This window comes from Mastigoproctus giganteus, chromosome 7, assembly GCF_048544385.1.
Source record: "Mastigoproctus giganteus isolate SK-2022 chromosome 7, ASM4854438v1, whole genome shotgun sequence".
Taxonomy (NCBI): Eukaryota; Metazoa; Arthropoda; class Arachnida; order Uropygi; family Thelyphonidae; genus Mastigoproctus; species Mastigoproctus giganteus.
In genome coordinates this window covers 91,334,739-91,356,113 of record NC_143581.1, presented here as the reverse complement: position 1 = coordinate 91,356,113, position 21,375 = coordinate 91,334,739, and the positions used below count along the sequence as shown (strand labels likewise).

General features: G+C 38.5%; 1 protein-coding gene across 1 annotated transcript in view; it reads left to right on the top strand.

Moving 5' to 3' along the window:
• The first annotated feature begins 3,277 nt into the window (after window positions 1-3,277).
• Window positions 3,278-21,375, top strand: part of LOC150083068 (aconitate hydratase, mitochondrial-like) — a 305,010-nt gene continuing 286,912 nt past the window's right edge. The window contains exon 1 of the mRNA XM_090377767.1: window positions 3,278-3,363. Within this exon, the coding sequence (XP_090233893.1) occupies window positions 3,331-3,363 (33 nt within the window). The 5' untranslated portion in view covers window positions 3,278-3,330. The remainder of the gene's footprint in view (window positions 3,364-21,375) is intronic.

The following is a 21,375-nucleotide window of genomic DNA, read 5'->3' as shown; positions in this document are numbered from 1 at the left end:
GCAGCTCAGCAGACAACGTTTCAATCTTATACAGTCATAATTATCGAAATTCGCCAGTGATATTTTTGATGAGGTTTCAAATGGGGCATAAATTATTTAAATCGAATATTTGGTTCAATTGTTCAGCATCTTAATACCTATGGATTCAGGAGTAAATAGATTTTTTTAAATAAAATAAGAAAATGTTCTGTCTTATTTGAATATTTTTTAATATACTATTTTATGAATTGAAATTTAGCATTAAAATTGCTTAATTTCCTAGCATTTCTTTCGATATTTAAGGGTGGGATGAACCCTAAACAAGCTGTGCGTTGGACCCACAACTGTCTTCATCCAACTATTGACTGTCCTAATAGGGATTCTGAATTCTATCATTTTATTGACGACATTCCTATGTTTACAATAATGCTAAGCGCATCATCATTAAAACGATACACATTTCTTGTAGTTTTTACACCAATGTTTCCAAGGAGCAGGAAGTTAGTATTAGCTAGTTAGTATTATTAGGAAATTGGTATTAGCATTACCATAGGCATACGATGCAAAAAAGCACGCTGATATAGCATCAGCTGAAAAAAAAAACTTCCCATTTCAACCATCTAATTCGCTCCAAAAGTTTGTCTAGTTCTTTGCTGAATTTATTTAAGCTAACAACTTTCACAATGACAGATGGAAGTTTTCCCAGCAATCCACCACCTGCTGACTAAAGGCAAATTTCTACACATCTATTCTGCAACTGTCTTTCTTCAATATCAATTTATGCCGCTGCAGGTGAGTATTCTGAGCAAGTGGAAGGATTCCATCAGCATTTAGCTTGCTCAAACTATGCAAGGCCTTATACACCTCAATCAGATCACTTCGCAGGTGCCTAATTAACAGACGCTGGAATTTGCAGAATGAAGCCTTTCTTGGCAAGAGCATCCCTTTGTTCTTCTCACCAGTCCCGTTGTCCTTCTTTGTACTCGTTCCAGCAGCACTACATCCTTCCTAATATGAGATCTCCATACCTGTGTGCAGTACTCAAAGTGTGGCCTGACCATCGCCTTATATAAAGGGATAATCACCTCCTTATCGCTAGAAATATTCCTGTATATTATCGATCATGGGCTGTTCTGGCTGCCTGCCTGCACCGCTCAGAAAACTTCATAGCTAGTTGCACAATAACCCCCAGGTCTGTTTCATTCTCCACTACCTTGATGTAGAACCACACAGTTGGTAGTACTCTGGAGTTACTTCTACCCATATGCAGTACTTTGCATTTGTTAATCTTCAGTTTCCACCTTTCAGCCCATCGCTCAACTTTTTTAGATATTGTTTCACTAGTACATCGTCATTACTGTCATTAGCAACCAAGCCAACCTTCTTATCGTCTGAAAACTTAGACTTTAGGCCTGATATACTTTCAGGGGCAGTCCGTCCCGAGGGTATAGATGGACTGCACCCGGGCGCCAACGTTCAAGCGGCACCTGAAATCCTAACCTGAAACTTACATGCACATATGACGAAAATTTTAAAGGGGGCACCAAATTTCAATTGGCACCCAGGCGCCATATACCCTAGGAACGCCCCTGTATTTCTTCATGAATATCATTGATAAATACAGAATACAACAATGGGCATAACACCCAACCCTGGAGAGACTCCTCTAATAACGTTAGTCTGAGAAAAGCAGTGACCATTGATTACCACTCTCTATCTTCTCCCACTCAACTGTTCTTTTATCCATAGCAGCAACTTGCCCTTAATGCCATACTGTTCCAAATTGTACAGTAGTCTTCCATGCGCAACAGTATCAAAAGCTTTCCTGAAATCCAAGTATATATCAAAATTATTTTTTGCGTTTGTGGCTACATCGAATCAAAGTAGTCACAGGAGACTTCCCTTTAACAAACCGATGTTGTGGCTGAGCTATATTTTCAGTCGTTTCTAGATGATCCTGCAATGCTTCTTTAACCAATGGATCCATTTTTTTCCATAAAATAGAAGTTAATAAACTAACAGGCCTGTAATTACTAGTGTCGCCCTTTGTGAACTGGGGACACATTTGCACATCTCCACTCCATCGGGACCTCCCCTGGATCCAGAGATGCTCTCATAATAATGGCTAAGGGTTTGCTTACTTTCTTCGCTGCCACCTTTAATATAACTAGATAGATCCCATCAACACCGAGTGCCTTTCTTATGTTTAACTTCAACAATTTTTCATCGTTTTGCGATCATTTATTACAAAATACCTTAACTAGCTCCCTGTTAGGTTTTATTAACTTCTGGCATTTCCCTGCATTGCTCAAAAAACTTCATATCTGACTGCACAATTACTCCCAGGTCGTTTTCATTTTCTACCACCCTAAGTGTAGTACCACCAAATTGGTACATTCCTCTGGGGTTCCTTCTACCCATATGCAGTACTTTGCATTTGCCAGTGTTAAATGTTAAAAAATATTTAAGTATTTTTTGCGGATTTCATTTCTTATATTATCATCACTGCTGCTACCACCAAAATAAATCCCTATGCATGTATTAACGAATCCCAAGTGTAAGTTATATCCGCATAATTGTATTATGTCTGTAGAAGTATGTGTTCACGGACCGATTTGCATGTTGGGCTGGGTGAAAAACCGCGAAGAACACACAGGGGGGAAAACGCCATTCCCACTTCGCCTAAGATCGGCTAACTACAGCCTCCATTAAAGAGGAAATTAGAAATTCCTCCAGTCGTCAAATGGAATGGAACACAGATGTGCCCAAATGAGTGAAATGGTGAAACCACTATATCGTTTCGGAGGAGAGTAAAATAAGTGGTTCTTGCCAGAGCACGCATTGGATATCATACATATATCTCCTCTTTACCTTCTTGGAAGCCATGTTCTCATTGCTATACTGTTCTTTACAGGAAACATATTTCTCTTGACTATCGCTGTTATCAGCAGGAAAGCCCAGAAACATTTTTATATCTCGGAAGTTTACTGTAACGTAAAACACACTGAAGCATATTTTGGGAAATTATGCAAATCACGATGAATTCTTCACATTTATAAAGAAGATAAATATGTTGTCTCAGTTCTGATCAGCATGCTCATCTAAAACCATAAAAAAAAAAAAACCGTACCTTGAAAGGCACAATGGCAATTGTTATCCCTCGTGCCAAAACCAAAACCAACAGCATAATAATATTTTGCGCATAACTTACGAGCTTCTTTGGTTGTTATTGACAAACTTTCATCTTTTTTTCCTCCCCATCGTATAGTGGGCGCTACGGTATTGCTTGTGGGCTGCATCCACCTCAACACTCTTCTTGTTCATCCAGATAAGAGAGGAGAGTTGCTCGCGATGGCTTTTCGTATTGGGTTTGTTTGCAATTGGGTAAGTTTTATTTTAATTATTGTTTAGAGTTAAAAAATCGCGAGAGCTATAGATTTAAAATAGCTTCGTGGTTCCATATGTATTTGAAAGATTTGTGCTATTAACAAATCTTGACCACATATTTAAATCGGTGTTTTTCTTGTTGGTACTTCGCCACATTTCAAGGTTATTAAAGGATGCAGCGATGGGTGTATATATTAAATGTAATTTTTTTGTGTGTATTTTTTTCTGATGAAATTGATTTTGTATATGTTATCCCTTTGGGAAGACTCTTTTTCAGTGTATTCTTTCTTTTGCAGTTGGGCTGACTGATAAAAGCATCTCTCTCTCTCTCTCTCTCTCTCTCTCTCTCTCTCTCTCTCTCTCTCATTCACTCACTCAGGGTACTCAATTTTTTTTTTTTTTTTTTTTTTTGGCTGGTGCAGTATAAGCCACAGGCTTCCTTGCACCATAATAATAATAAAATTGTGAAGTTCTATTCTGGTTATATTTGTATTACATCCGTTTTTTTTTCCCTTTTTTTCCGCTTATAATGCATTTACAATTATGAATATATATATGAATTTCATATTATGAAAACATTTGTTTTTAAATCGATTGTTTTAGATTGACAAGATAATTAGAATTAGTTATTGTGGAATACTGGTGTAAACCATCCCAATTAAAAGTCATACCTAAACTTACCATCTCTCTTCTGGAATTAATGCACTGTAAATATGCCCCTCTTGGTTATGATAATTAATTGCAATAGCATTATTATTACAATGCAATTGTAATATTGTAAACAAAAATTTATTTTTCATACCTTTTTCCATTTAATAAATTGATTCAATAAATAAGTTTCATTGATCATATAAGTTGCCTTTTTAATTTAGAAGAGAACTACATTAATACAGGCTGATCAGATTTTATATAATAAAAAATGGGACACGTGGAATAGGACCAGGGTTTGTCTGCCAGGATAAAGTTAATGACATTATAGAGTAGTTATTATCTTTTAAGGGCATAGAAGGAAATAGTTTTGTTTGGGTAATGATATTAAGAAGAGATCTGAGGATTTACTTAACAGACACAGGACAATGTTTTGAAAAATGTATGAGTTAGGATTAAAATTTTAATTCTCTCTAATTGTGCCAAGACGTAATAGGAGGACGTGCATGTTGAGAGACTTAAATATCATTTAAACCCTGGAGAGACTGTTCAAGGCTCATAGGGGTGGATTTTTTTTCAGCATGGTCTGTGTTTGTTAATGGGATGCAGTGTTTTTACCTGGATGGTATGCACTTAAATAGAAGGGGTGCGAGAGTATTTTCTGGGATGATACACAGACTAATATTTTATGGCAATTGCAAAGGCAAAATAAAAATAAATCGGTCAACTACTGAGTGCTGGGCACCCAGGATGAAGGGTCCGTAGTCACCAATGGTTGTTAGTGTAGTATCTCAAATAGAGAGTTTTATGGTAACTGTAAAATGTTTCTAGTACCCTGGCTTGGCCTAAAACTGTGGAACTAATGAAAACATTATCTATTTGAGTCTTTCCAGTTGTGAATGACAAGGGTGGGAGAAGCGACCAACGTCTTTCTGGAGAAGCGATTAAAGTTTTGAGGGAGAAGCCACTGGCAGGTGAGGGCCGTGAAAGACTCCACGCAGGCACCTCCCCATCACCGCTGCCTCAGAACTGGCTCTCTGAATACCTTCTTGCCAGGACAACTCCAGCTTTGTAAATTATTAAAAATACTTCTTGTTACAAAATTTATAAATGACCTTTATAGAATTATTAACTATTTAGCAACCTTTTTGTCACCAAAAGGAGACAAAGTAAAAAGAAACGTGCTATCGATGTGCAATAAAAAATTGATTTTTTAATTTTAACACAAAAAGTAAGTGATGGATTTCAACTGGAATAGTTTTCCCTTGATAAGCATCGAATAACGCATAGCTAGGGTGATTTTTAGCTGTATTAGCAATGAAAATAGTTTGGGGGGGGCGAACACAAATTACTCACATTTTCCTGTCTGGTGCTGCCATTTTTAATTTTAAAAATATTTTAAAATTATATTTTAAACTTACTCATTGAGCTCTTTCGAATGGTGTATAATAAGCTACAGGTTGTCAACATTTTTGTCCCCCACATTTTACCCCCCATTTCTCAGACAAATTTTTGCCAACAACGATCAATATGGTGTTGTTGGCCTACATGATGTACAAACCCATACAAAATTTCAAGTCAGTAGGTTGAGTGGTTCCAGAGATACATTGCTGTGACAAATGGATGGACAGACAAACAACTGTTATAAGGGTCCTTTGTTAGACTACAGACCCTAAAAAAGAAAAAAAGGAAGGTGTTGGAGATTACAGTGCCTGTTGGGAGTACTTATGGAACAAGCAAATAAGTGGGCTGTGTTATGGTTACTAAGGGTAAAAATAGGTTAATGTATACTTGCATCTACACCAATGCTAGGAGCATAATTTTAATGAATTTGAAAGTACTGTTAAGTTATTAAATGCAGACATTGTAAGAATTATCAGAAACATGGAGTCACTCAGATATAAGAGATGCAAAATTTGAGTACAGTCAGCACTATGTATACAGGAGAGGAGGGAGGAGTTATGTTCTTGTTTAAGAAGCATATAGAATACAAGGCAATGCACCCGGTTGATGTGTGTCCAGTGCAGTGTGAGTCATTTAGTGTGATATAAGTACTTGCAAAACAGAAATGAGAATAGGAGTGTGTTGTAAGCCTAATGACTTTGATGAGTATAATGAACAACTTTACAGACAGAGTGGGCCAGTAAATCACCTCTTTTTATAATGAGCGATTTTTTTCTTTCCAGATATTGACTGGAACTTGTCGGTTGGTCACTCATGCAATATCAGGTATTTTGTGGATTTATTGGATGACAGCTTTCTATAGCAGTATGATAGAGAGGCAACAAGAGAAAGAGATGCTCTCGAGTCTGATTTTGAACAGTGACTCTTCATGCATTAAGAATTTACAAAAAAAGGAACCATCAAATAGCAGGTGATCATAGAATACTGATGCAATATTGCATAAATCATGAGTAGAGGGAAGAGATTTTGCTTTCATAAAGGTGACTGCAGTGGTCTTAGACAGTTTTAAATACTTTTTAGTGAGACTAACTGATATTACCAACTGCAAATTCTAATTCTAAACTGGAAGCATTCAGGAAAGTAATAGAATCTACTAAGCTTTTTGTACCAACAAATAGATAGATACTGTTCAAAGTTTAGATCTAAATAGATGTCAGATAAACTGATGAGGTTAGTGGCAGAAAAGAAAAATGCATGGGATGATTATAAATTATTGAGGGACATTAGCAATAGTAGAGGCATACGATGCAAGAAAGCAAGCTTATGCAGCATCAGCCAAAAAAAAAAAAAACCCCTCCCATTTCACTCCTCCATTTGTTCGAAATGCCTGTCCATCTCAGCCTTAAATTTATTTAGGCTATTAGCTTCCACAACAAAAGATGGAAGCCTGTTCCACCAATCAACTAACTGCAGGCTAAAGGCAAATTTCCACACATCTATTCTACAACTGTCTTTTCTCAATTTGAAACTGGCCCCCCCCCTCAGGTTCTTAGTCTGAGCAGGAAGAAGAAGAATCCCATCAGCATTCAGCTTGCTCAACCCATTCAAGGCCTTATACACCTCAATCAGATCACTTTGCAGGTGCCTACTCTCCAGGCGCTTCAATTTGCAGAGCTTAACCTTTCTTGGTAAGAGCACCAATTTGTTCCCCTCACCTATCTTGTTGCTCTTCTTTGTACTCATTCTAGTAACTCTATATCCTTCCTAAAATGAGGCCTCCAGACCTGTACACAGTACTCTAGGTGTGGCTGACCATTGCCTTGTATAATGGGATAATCACCTTCCTGTCCCTGCTAGCAAAATTCCTATATAGCATTGACAAGACTCCATGACCTGCACTGGCCACCCTTCTGCACTGCTCAGCGAACTTCATATTTGAATGCACAATTACCCCAGGTCTTTTTCACTTTCCACTTCCCTGAGTGTAGTACCACACAGTTGGTTACTTTCTCTTTGATTATTGCTACCCATATGCAGTACTTTGCATTTGTCAATGTTAAACTTCAGTTGCCACTTCTCAGCCCATTTCCCCAACTTATCTAGATCAACTTATCTGGAGTAGCATACTGTCTTTACTGTCGTTAACAACCCTGCCAACCTTTATATCATCTGCAAACTTGGACATTAAACCTGATATACTTTCATCAGTATCATTGATAAATACTGAAGACAACAATGGACCCAACACTGAACTCTGGGGAAACTCCACTATTAACATTTCCCCAGGGTTCAGTGTAACCTTTAACAAACCCATGCTGTGTCTTAACTATTACTGCAGTTTTGTCTAGATGATCCTGCAGTGATTCCATTATTTTTCCCGGAACACAAGTTAAACTAACAGGTCTGTAGTTACTTGTATCACCTTTTGAACCCCCCCCCCCCTTTGTGAATTGGTGCACATTTGCACACCTCGAGTCCATGGGGACCTTCCCTGAGTCCAAGGAAACTCTCATAATTATGGCTAAGGGTTGGCTTACTTCCTTTGCTGCCTCCTTTAATATAACTGGATAGATCCTGTCCATCCCAGGTGCCTTCCTTATGTTTAACTTAAGAAATTTAACAATTTCTCCTCCACTTTGCTCTCAGTTATTACAAAATCACTTAGTTCCCTGTTAGCATTTGATAAACTTCTGTCACCTCCTTCATTGAATAACTCCTCATGTGTGAATGTAGATGCAAAATACTCATTCAGTTTATCAGCTACCGGAGCATAATCATCAATAGTCAACTCATCTATATTAAGTGGTCCAATCTGATTCATTCCTTTCCTTCCCTTCTAGAGTTTACATAAGTTAAGAACTCTTTGCATTCTTTGCCAAAGATTTCTTTTAATCTGCCTTTGCCTGCCTAATCTCCTTTGTGACTTGATTACAGACTAGTTTATACCTGCCATAGGCTTCTGTGTCACCTGATACTTTATGTGCATCCCATACATTCTCCTTCTCTGTCATGAGCCTCATTAATTCATCTGACATCCATTTAGGCCTAAACCTTGAACAGTATTTCTAGTAGACTCCAAAATTAAGTCCCCGAAGGCCTCCAATTTAGAATTCAATTTTGGTAACATCATCAGTTGATCCCACTGTACAGAATTTAAAAACTGTCTGAGACCTCTGTAGTCACCTTTACGAAAGCAAAAGTCCTTCCCTTTAGCCTTGATGGTAGTTACATCTTTAAGTAATTTCCACATCAGTACATTGTGATCATTGTCAACCAGTGGTTCCTTTATCTGCAAATTCTTAATGCATGAATAATCACTGCTGATAATCAGATCAAGCTTATTACTCCCTCTGGTTGCCTCTGTAACATGTTGCTGTAGAAAAGTCATCCAATAAATCCACAAAAGTCTTGCTAGTGTGTGAGTGACCAAACCACAAGTTCCAGTCAATATCTGGAAAGTTAAAATCCCCCATTATAAGACATTCTGATTTACTGGCTCACTCTATTTCTCTGCAAAATTGCTCATTATACTCATCAGATTCATTAGGCTTATAACACACACACCTATTCTCATTTTTCCTTTCACAGTGCTTATTTCACACCAAACTGACTCAACACTGCATTGTCCACCAAAATCAATTGGATGCACTTCCTTAGATTTTGTTTTTCTTAACTAACAGCATAACCCCCTTCTCCCTCCCTTCCTGTCCTGTTTATCCTTCCTGCACACATTCCTCCCCAAATTCCAATTCTGCACTTCTTATATCTGTATGACACCACCTCTCTGATATCACAGCAGTATCTGCCTTTGATGTCTTGACTAGCACCTCAAGCTCATCAAATTTATTAACTATACTCCTAGCATTGGTGTAAATGCAAGTATACACGCACCTGTTCCTACTCTTAGTTTGGGATCGATACTTAGTCCATCACTATTTTCAATCCGAGTTAGCAGCATAACGCAAGATATTCCAAAAACTGTTGAAATTTACATGTACGCAGATGACCTTACCATTTCCTGTCAGTCTCAAAGTATGAACACTATCGAATGGCAGCTCCAACTTGCCATTACCAAAATACAGTCCTGGACTTCACGGAATGGCTACAGACTATCAGAAAAGAAATGCACTCTCTCTCACTTTTGCAAGAAACGAGCTCTCCATCCCGATCCGGAACTACAAATAAACAATATTCCAATCCCACTTGTTAGTACCATTGGACTGATATTAGATAGCAAACTGAACTTCCAAGCTCATATCTCTCATTTAAGAAATACATGTCTAACGCATCTGAATATACTGCGATCAGTCTCGGTTATGTCACGGGGCACTGATCAGTATACTCTACTGCATATTTATAGAACTTTAATCTGTTCACGGCTAGATTATTGTTGTCCGGTCTATGACTCTGCCAAGAGCACTACTTTACAATGTCTAAATGTTGTTCAGCACAGTGCTCTCAGGACTGCATTGGGCACTTTAGGACTTCTCCAATCCAGAGTCTTTATATCGAAGCACATGATCTTCCATCTCACCCCAGTTGGGAGTATCTTTATAATGCTTGGTGGGATTTGTTCTATGAGAGCAAGCCAAATGAAAACAGACCTGCTTCACTCGGGATTAAAGAGCTTTCTCAGAGTTGGAATATCAATTTAAGCGATATTTTTCAGGACACAACTACACCTGTTCCACCTTGGACATACGTTTTTGCCTCCCATGATACATATTTTCTGGAGTGGGGAAAGAATACTGTACCTTCCTTTAATATCAGGTAGTTGCACTTAGCTCACACTACTCTGAACTCCCATGCCTGTAAAATCTATACTGACGGATCCAAAACAGCCAGTACGATGTGCTGCTGCAGTTTTTCCTTCTCTAATGGTTACAGCCTCACTGTCATTAGCCTGCAGCATCTTCACAGCCGAATTATATGCCATCAAATTAGCACTTAGTAAAATTATTGAACTTTCCATCTCACCTGCCATAATTTACACTGACTCGCTCAGTGCTGTTTCTGGCATAAGGACAAATTTCTCATCTTCTCATCCTACCTTGAAACACATTCATTCTCAGCTATTTTCCTGCAGCGTGTCCAATCAGTCAATCAGTTTTTGCTGGATTCCTGGCCATTTTGGCATTCTGGGAAATGAAAGTACGGACCTCGCAGCTAAACATCCTCAGCCAGCTGTCCCAGAACATCCTCAGGTTCCTTACACTGATTATAAGCCTGTTATTCGCAAAGCAAGTTACGAAAACTGGTCACAGATCTGGAAAAGTAACACCAACAATAAACTTTACCAGATAAAGCAAGAACCAAAGCTGTGGCTCTCAGGCTTTTGGCGAAACAGGCGAGAGGAAGTGGTACTGGCAAGACTCAGAATTGGACACACTCTTATACCCATCTGTTTCTGCTACTGGGAGAAGATCCACCCCCAATGTTCATCCTGTGACAGTCAACTTACTGTTAGGCATTTTCTCTTTGATTGTCCCTTATATTCAACCATATGGTCAAGCACTTTTCAGTCGGTCTCTAGGGCGAATCTCTCACATGATTTAACTCATATCCTGGGAAATGAAGCAAACATACAAGAACTTGTAACCTATTTAAAATGTATTGGCCTATACAGGAGTATTTAATTTAACATCTACAGCAGTATATTTCGACTAAATAAACTATGAGCGGACATAATTTGGCCTCAGTAGCCCTTGTGTTGCTAAGCCAAATAACAACAACCTACTCTTAGTTACCTTAACAGCCCATGTATTTACTTGTTGTACTATGACTCCCAGCAGTCCTGGAAATCTCCATTATCTTGCTTTCCAGGCTGCTGCTCATTCTAATAGAAATCTACAGTAAGTACAAACTAGTTTGCAGCCAAGTCAAGTCACCAAGTGGTTTAGGATTATGAGAAGCAGATTATGAGAAGCTAACAGAAATTATGAGAAGTCTTTAACCAAGAATGCAAAGAAAAGTAGCAAAGAATTGTTTACTTATGTTAATACTAGAATGAACGTGGTTAACTGGTACAGTTAAACTCCTTGAATTCAGAGAATGACAGAGAATAGATTAGAGATTTGCAAGTGTCTCTCAAAGAGGGATATGCACCAAGAGGGTGAAGTGAGTAATTACAAACTTGTAAACCTGACTTGTGTTCCAGGCAAAATAATGGAATCAGTGGTTAAAGAAGTATTGCAGGATTAACTTGACAGGAACAGAGTATGTGGAAATTGCAGCATGGCTTTGTTAAAGGAAGACTTTGCATGACCAATCTGATTAGATGCCATGATGCAGTAACAAAGCAGCTGAAAGCAATGGAAAAAATTATTTTGACATCAAAAACTTAGATTTCAGTAAAACTTTTGACATTGTTCCACATGTTTTGCACATGGAAGACTGCTGCACAAATTGGAGAAGTGTGGCATTGGAGGCAAATTGCTGCTATGGATAAAGGGATGGTTGAGTGGCAGAAGACAGAGAGTGGTAATCAATGGACACTGCTCAACGTGGACTAATGTTATTAGTGGAGTTCCTCAGGGTTCAGTGTTGGGTCCATTGTTGTTTTCTGTATTTATAAATGATATTGATGATGGTGTATCAGGCTTAATGTCCAAGTTTGCAGATGATACCAAGGTTGGCAGGGTTGTTAAGGACACTACTGATACTATGCTGCTGCAACAGGATCTGGAAAGGTTGAGCAGATGGGCTGAGAGGTGGCAAATGAAGTTTAACATTGACAAATGTAAAGTACTACATATGGGAAACAGTAACCCCAGATCAACGTATCAACTCTGTGGTACTACGCTGACAGTGGTAGAGAATGAAAAGGACCTGGGGGTAATTGTGCAGGCAGATATGAAGTTCTCTGAGCAGTGCAGACGAGCTGCAAGAGTAGCTCATGGTGTCTTGTCAATGATATACAGGAATTTTTCTAGCAGGGATAAGGATGTGATTATTCCCTTGTATAAGGCATTGGTCAGGCCACACCTTGAGTACTGTATACAGGTCTGGAGGCCTCATTTCAAGAAGGATGTAGAGCTGCTCGAACGAGTACAGAGAAGGGCAACAAGATTAGTGAATGGAACAAAGGGTTGCTCTTACGAAGAAAGGCTTAAGTTTTGCAAATTACAGAGCCTGGAGACTAGGCATCGGCGAGGTGATCTGATAGAGGTGTATAAGGCTTTGAATGGCTTGAGCATGCTCAATGCTATGGGATTCTTCCTCTTGCTCAGAATAATCACCTGAGAGGGCATAAATTCAAATTGAGGAAGGACGGATGTCGGATAGATGTGCGGAAATTTGCCTTTAGCCAGCGGGCAGTTGGTTTGTGGAATAGACTCCCATCGCTGGTTGTTGAAGTTGATAGCCTAAATAAATTTAAGGCTCAGCTGGACAGGTATTTCGAACGAACGGAGGGGTGAAATGGGAGTAGTGGTTGTTTTTTTTTTTTTTTTTTTTTTTTTTGGCTGATGCTGAATAAGCTTGCTTTCTTGCATCATATGCCTCTACTAATGCTAATGCTAATGAATGCTGTACAAATTAGTGCTGTGTGGTATTAGGTGTAAGTTATTGCTATGGATAAAGGAATGGTTGAGTGGTAAGAGACAAAAAGTGTACTCTTATCAAGAAAGACATCATTTCTGAAAAGTGCAGCATTTGTAAACTAGTTACTTTAATGTTCATTTTCTTTTTTCATTAGACATTGCTGTTTGAGTATTTCATGTGGTTAGCTGGTATATTCAAATTCCTTGAATTTCTCAATGTATTATCTGGCACTATTAATTTTCATGTTAAACATTGCCATATCTAGGACCACTCAATTTGAATGGTGCTGGATATGGCAGTGTTCAGCAAAATAAGTGAATCTAGCAAATTACCCATTTATCAACAAATTTGTATTCAAATTGACCATTTGCCAAATCCATTGCATTAGAGTTGATAATTTAGGATGGAGATTTCATCAGACATTCAGAAACTTGTTAGGTCATGGAATTGTTTAATTGCTAATCATAAACAAGATTAATAAGCAATGGATTACTCGGTTTCTGAGTTTCAAGATTCATACATCAGCCATTGAACTGAATAAGGATTCACTGAACATGTTTACTGAATGTTTTTAAAATTTTCAGTTTGTCATTTTTGAACAGCATTGTCATAGCAATTTTCTTCCCATGTATTTACCATGAGCCCTCTAAAAGTGAATAAAGTAGCATAGAGCAGTCTTTCCCAACCTGTGGTCCACAGACTTACAAAAATGATCCACAGGACAAGACAATAAACCACCTCTTTTATAAGCACGCATTAGATATCACAATCAAAACATCCTATTAACTACGATGAGAAATACAGGTATAGCTATAGCAACATGTTTTCTACATCAGCATGTTCGGTAGGCAACTGGAGGGAGTAATACTTTTGATCTGATTATCAGTAGTGATTCTTCATGCATTCAGAATCTGCAGATAAAGGAACCACTAGGTGGCAGTGATCACAGTGTGCTGAAGTGTGATTTACTCAGAGATAACTACCATCAGGGGTAAAGGGAACAGTTTTTTTGCTTTCATGAAGGCGACTACAGCGGTCTGCGACAGTATTTAAATTCTATACTGTAGGGACGAACTGATGATGTTACCAACATCAAATTCAAAATGGGAGGCATTCAAAGAATTAATCTTGGAAGCTACTAAGTTTTACATAACAACTAGGAAATAGTGTTCAAGGTTTAGGCCTAAATGGATGTCAGATGAACTAATGAGACATGTGGCAGAGAAGAAAAATGCATGGGACCCATATAAATTAATGGGTGACATGGAAGCCTATGATAGATATAAGCTGGTCTGTAACCAAGTCACAAAGGAGATTAGGCAGGCAAAGGCAGTTTATGAAAAATCTTTGGTAAAGGATGCAAAATAAAATAGCAAAGAGTTCTTTACCTATGTAAACTCTAGAAGGAAAGGGATAAATCAGATTGATCCACTGGATATTGATGGTTCGACTGTTGATGATCCTGCTCAGGTGGCTAACAAACTAAATGAGTATTTTGCATCTATATTCACACATGAGGAGTTATTCAGGGAGAGGAATGCCAGAGGTGAATTAAATGCTGGCAGTGAGTTAGATGATTTTATAATAACTGAGAGGAAAGTGGAGGAGAAATTGTTGAAGATAAACATAAAAAAGGCACCCGGTGTGGATGGGATCTATCCAGTTATATTAAAGGAGGCAGCAAAGGAAGTATGCAAACCATTAGCCATAATTATGAGAGCTTCCTTCGACTCAGGGGAGGTACCCATGGACTGGAGATGTACAAATGTGACCCCAATTCACAAAGGAGGACAAAGAGTGACACAAGTAATTACAGACCTGTTAGTTTAACTTCTGTTCCAGGGAAATTAATGGAGGCACTGGTTAAAGAAGCACTGCAGGATCATCTAAACAAGATTTCAGTTATAACTTGGACACAGCATGGGTTTGTTAAGAGGAAGTCTTGTCTGACCAATTTGATTGGATACTATGATGTGGTCACAAAGGAACTGGATGCAGGGAATAATTTTGATATTAGCATTAGCATTAGCATTAGTAGAGGCATTTGATGCAAGAAAGCAAGCTTATGCAGCATCAGCCAAAAAAAAAAAAAACCCACTTCCACTTCACCCCTCTGTTCGTTCAAAATACCTGTCCAGCTGAGCCTTAAACTTATTTAGGCTATCAACCTCCACCACAAGGGATGGAAGTCTGTTCCACCAACCAACCACCCGCTGGCTAAAGGCAAATTTCCGCACATCTATCCTACATCTGTCTTTCCTCAATTTGAATTTATGCCCTCTCAGGTGATTTTTCTGAGCTAGAGGAAGAATCCCATCAGCATTGAGCATGCTTAAACCATTCAAGGCTTTATACACCTCTATCAGATCACCTCGCTGGTGCCTAGTCTCCAGACACTGTAATTTGCAAAACTTAAGCCTTTCTTTGTAAGAGCACCCCTTTTTTCCATTCACTAATCTTGTTGCCCTTCTCTGTACTCGTTCCAACAGCTCTACATCCTTCTTGAAATGAGGCCTCCAGACCTGTATACAGTACTATAGGTGTGGCCTGACCATTGCCTTATACAATGGAATAATCACCTCCTTATCCCTGCTGGAAAAATTCCTGTATATCATTGACAATACTCCATGAGCTACTCTTGCAGCCCGTCTGCACTGCTCAGAGAACTTCATATCTGCCTGCACAACCACTGTGCAAGAATATTTGCTGATGCTATCGAGGCAGTGTTATGTGGGTCGGAAAACTGCTAGCTTGGGGGGAGACAAAGACCAATAGATTGACAGTAGCCACTGGCAGAGGTGAAAGAGATTCTTGCACTGCTTCTATTAGAATGAGCAGAAGCCTGAAAAACAAGATGCATGGTATTTCAGAGACTGCTGGGAGCCATTGCGGTACAAGTAAACACATGGGTTGTGTTAGGGTAGCTAAGAATAGAAACAGGTGCAGGTATACTTGTGTGTACACCAATGCTAGGAGTTTAGTAAATAAATTTGATGAATTTGAGATATTGCTCAAAACATCAAAGGCAGATATTGTTGGGATATCAGAGACATGGTGTCACACAGATATAAAGGATGCAGAACTGCAGTTTGGGGAATACAACGTCTACAGAAAGGATAGACAGGATAGGAAGGGGGGGAGGGGTTATGCTATTAGTTAAGAAACACATAAAATCCAAGGAAGTGAAGCCAGTCGACATCGCTGGACAGTGCAGTGTTGAGTCAGTTTGGTGTGACATAAGCATTGGGAGATCAAAATTGAGAGTAGGAGTGTGCTATAGGCCTAATGACTCTGATGAGTATAATAAGGAACTGTACAGGGAAATAGAGTAGGCCAGTAAATCAGAGAGCCTTATAATGGCAGATTTTAATTTCCCAGATATTGACTGGAATTTGGGGGCTGGTTACTCACGCACTAGCAGGGCTTTTGTGGATTTATTGGATGATTGTTTTCTACATCAGCATGTTCGGGAGGCAACTAGAGGGAGTAATACTCTTGATTTGATTATCAGCAGTGATTCTTCATGCATTAAGAATCTGCAGATAAATGAACCACTAGGTGGCAGTGATCACAGTGTGCTGAAGTGGGAGTTACTGAAAGAGGTAACTACCATTAGGGGTAAAGGGAAGGGTTATTGCTTCCGTAAAGGCGACTACGATGGACTGAGACAGTATTTAAATTCTATACAGTGGGACCAACTGATGATGTTACCAACAGCAAATTCAAAATGGGAAGCATTCAAAGAACTTATCTTGGAAGCTACAAGGCTTTACATACCAACTAAGAAATATTGTTCAAGGTTTAGGCCAAAATGGATGTCAGATGAACTATTGAGGCATATGGCAGAGAAGAAAAATGCATGGGCTACTTACAAATTAACACATGACACAGAAGCCTATGATAGATACAAGTTGATATGCAACCAAGTTACAAAGGAGGTTAGGCAGGCGAAGGCAGATTACGAGAAATCCTTGGCAAGGGATGCAAAGAGTTCTTTACTTATGTAAACTCTAGAAGGAAGGGGATGATCAGATTGGTCCACTTGATATTGATGGGTCAACTGTTGATGATCCTGCTCAGGTAGCTAACAAACTAAATGAATATTTTGCATCGACATTCACACATGAGGAGTTATTCAGCAAGGGGAATGCCAGAGGTGTATTCAACTCTAGCAGTAAGCTACAGAATCTTGAAATAACTGGGAGTAAAGTGGAGGAGAAACTGTTGAAGATAAACACAAGAAAGGCACCTGGGGTGGATGGAATCTATCCAGTTATATTAAAGGAGGCAGCAAAGGAAGTAAGCAAACCCTTAGCCATAATTATGAGAGCTTCCTTGGACTCAGGGGAGGTACCCATAGACTGGAAATGTGCAAATGTGACCCCAATTCACAAAGGAGGATCAAAGGCTGACACAAGTAATTATAGACCTGTGAGCTTAACTTCTGTTCCAGGAAAATTAATGGAGGCACTGGTTAAAGAAGCATTGCAGGATCATTTAGACAAGACTTCAGTTATAGCTCAGACACAGCATGGTTTTGTTAAGGGGAAGTCTTGCCTGACCAACTTGATTGGATACTATGATGCAGTCACAAAAGAACTGGATGCAGGGAATAACTTTGATATTATATACTTGGATCTTAGAAAGGTTTTTGATACTTTGCACATGGAAGACTGCTACACAAATTGGAGCAGTGTGACATTGGAGGCAAATTGCTGCTATGGATAAAGGGGTGGTTGAGGGGGAGAAGACAGAGAGTGGTAATCAATGGACACTGCTCATTGTGGACTAATGTTATTAGTGGAGTCCCTCAGGGCTCAGTGTTGGGTCCATTATTGTTTTCTGTATTTATAAATGATATTGATGATGGTATATCAAGCTTAATGTCCAAGTTTGCAGATGATACAAAGGTTGGCAGGGTTGTCAAGGACACTACTGACACTATGCTGCTGCAACAGGATCTGGAAAGGTTGAGCAGATGGGCTGAGAGGTGGCAAATGAAGTTTAACATTGACAAATGTAAAGTACTACACATGGGAAACAGCAACCCCAGAGCAACGTATCAACTCTGTGGTACTACACTGACAGTGGTAGAGAATGAAAGGGACTTGGGGGTGGTTTTCTAAGAAAGCACTTGGGGGTGCTTTCTAAGATCCAAATATCATATATTTGGATCTTAGAAAGGCTTTTGATACTGTTGCACATGGAAGACTGCTGCACAAACTGGAGTATTATGGCATTGGAAGCGAATTGCTGCTATGGATAAAGGGATGGTTGAGTGGGAGAAGACAGAGTGGTAATCAATGGACACTGCTTTTCGTGGACTAATGTTATTAATGGAGTTCCCCATGGTTCAGTGTTTGGTCCATTGTTGTTTTCTGTATTTAGTAATGATATTGATGATGGTATATCAGCTTAATGTCCAAGTTTAGATGATACGAAAGTCGGCAGGGTTGTTAATGACAGTACGTTGCTGCAAAAGGATCTAGAAAAGTTGAGCAGATGGGCTGAGAGGTGGCAACTGAAATTTAACATTAACAAATGTAAAGTACTGCATATTGGTAGCAGTAACCCCAGAGTAACGTATCAACTGTGTGGCACTACACCGACAGTGGTAGAGAATGAAAAGGACCTGGGGGTAATTGTGCAGGCAGATATGAAGTTTTCTGAGTAGTGCAGACTGTCTGCAAAAGTAGCTCATTGGTGTCTTGTCAGTGCTATACAGGAATGTTTCTAGCAGGGGTAAGTAGGCGATTATTCCCTTATATAAAGCAATGGTCAGGCCAATCCTTGAGTACTGTATACAGGTCTGGAGGCGTCATTTTAAGAAGGATGTAGAGCTGTTGGAACAAGTACAGAGAAGGGCAGCAAGATTAGTGAATGGAACAAAGGGTTGCTCTTACAAAGAAAGGCCTAAGTTTTGCAAATTACAGGGTCTGGAGACTAAGCACCTGCGAGGTGATGTTATTGAGGTGTATAAAGTCTTGAATGGTTTGAGCATGCTCAATGCTGATGTGATCCTTCCTCTTGCTCAAAGTAATCACCCGAGAGGGCATTTTTTTTTTGGCTAATGTTAAATAAGGGGCTGTGGCGGACTGCAAATTCCTGATGCATCTCATGGCTGGAAAGCTGGATTACCCCGAGCTGCTCTACCTCATCAATTTTAGCTGCCCTCCAAGAGCCTTGATAAACAATCTGCTGGCACTAGAGCCATTCAGAACTGATAATCTTAAATTAAACTATTTCAATAGAACTGCAAGATTGCTAAACGAATCCAACATTGATATTTTAGCTGAAGATATCAATATCAAAAAAGAATTGCCAAGGTTTTACAATCAAGTAATTAGAAAATGAGAATAAATGATTAATTTAATAATAATAATAATAATAATAAAAAATAAAATAAATAAATGTGTATATTAACTATAAATATTCCAATAAACAAAGAAAATAAATATAATAATATGAAATAATGCAAAAACAAAATGGATAACTATAATAATAAAATTCACTCAAAGTAACTATTAATTATGAGCAAACAAGAAAATATAACAACAAAGGGTGTTAGAAATACACAAATCTCTGTCATTCCTGCATTTGCCTAAATGCAAATCGCTGTAATATATGATATTCCATTGTATATTGACATTTGACATTGTATATTGACTGTAAATAGATCTGTATTATTACTGTTATATTCCTCCTCTGTAAGGTTTCTGCTGTTCTGGAGTAATAAATAAAAAAAAAATAAGCTTGCTTTCTTGCATCATGTGCCTATGCTGATGCTAATTTGCACATCTGTTCCAAAACCATTCTTCCTAATTTTGAATTTGTTGCCTCATGTGTGCAGTCTGAGCAAGAGGAAGAATGCTATCAGCAACTGGCTTTACCAATCCATTCAAAGTTTTAAACACCTCAGTCAGATCATCTTGCAGGTGCCTGGTCTCCAGATGCTGCAATTTGTTGAATTAAGGCCTTTCTTGGTAAGATCCCATTTCGTTCCCTTCACTAATCTTGCCTTTCTCTGTACCCTCTCCAGTAGATCTATATCCGTCCTAAAATGAAGCCTCCAGATCTGCATGCAGTACTCAAGTTCTGGCGTAACAACTAATGGGATAATCACTTCCTTATCCCTTTTAGCAAAGTTCTTGTATATCATTGACAAAAAATCCTATGAGCTGCCCTGGCAACCTGTCTGCATTGCTCAGAGAATTTAATATGACTGCACAATTACTACCCCCCAGTCCTTTTTAATTTTCCACAACCCTGAGAGTAGTACCACACAGTTGGTGTTTTAATCTGGGATTACTGCTACCCATATGCAGTACAGTGGACCCTCGCTTTACGATTGGTTCAGTTTTTTTTTTTGGTAGTTGTTGGCGCATAGGCTTCTGTGGCCATAATGCACCTCCCATGGTTTTTGCAGTACTTTGATCCAAGCCCGAGGCGGGAATCGAACCCGCGACCTTTGGGTTGCCAGGCAGGCACTTTACCCACCCGGCTAGCCCGGTCGGCTAATTGGTTCAGTGTATGATCTTTTTGATCAATTGATCAAATCACTTTATGATGGGATCTCCATAATAAAATAACATTCACTGTATGACATGTAATAAGCATCGGTCATTGTGATCACGTTTGCAAATTGAATTTTAATTCTATTAAATGGGGATTCTAATAAGAAAAAATAGGAGAAATATTATATATAGACTATAAAAGTAAAGATATAAATCACAAATTTACACATTATTACCTTACCAATTAACAAAATTAAATGATACATGAAAATGGGAAAAATATTTTCCACAGGCTAGCAAAAAAAAAAAAATTACACTTAGGTACATAGCTTAATTAATACTGTAATATGTACATACTAACAAATTGATATTTCTGTTCAGTGACATTTTTTTTTGGGTTGTAAAATTTAAAACAGTAAAAAAGATATGCAATCAATAACAAAGAACACGGCCAGCACACCTAAACTGCAACTAACATTTTACATGAAAGTGAGATATGGAGTAACAAGTGTATGAAGCTTAAAAAATAGGAATGAAGAGATGATTCTGAAATTTTATTTATGTTTTTTATATGATTGAAGATTTCATGGAAGGGGAAACACGTTTCACCATAATAACGTAAAACCCACAGAATTTAAGCTATCAGTATTATCTATTCGTTTATAATAAATTTCACTAACAGAAAAGTCCAATAAACCAGAAACTGCAAATTGTTTTTATTTTATGGTAGTGACCTCCAGAAATGTGCTTTAGAAAAATATCACAAAGGTGTTGAAAATTGATTCTTATAACTGAACATATGATGAAAATGTAGTGCATTTTAATGATTTGAATTGTTTTTTTTTTTTTTTAATTTGACTCTATAAAGCGGCTGATTCTACTAACCAGCGATCATGTTAAT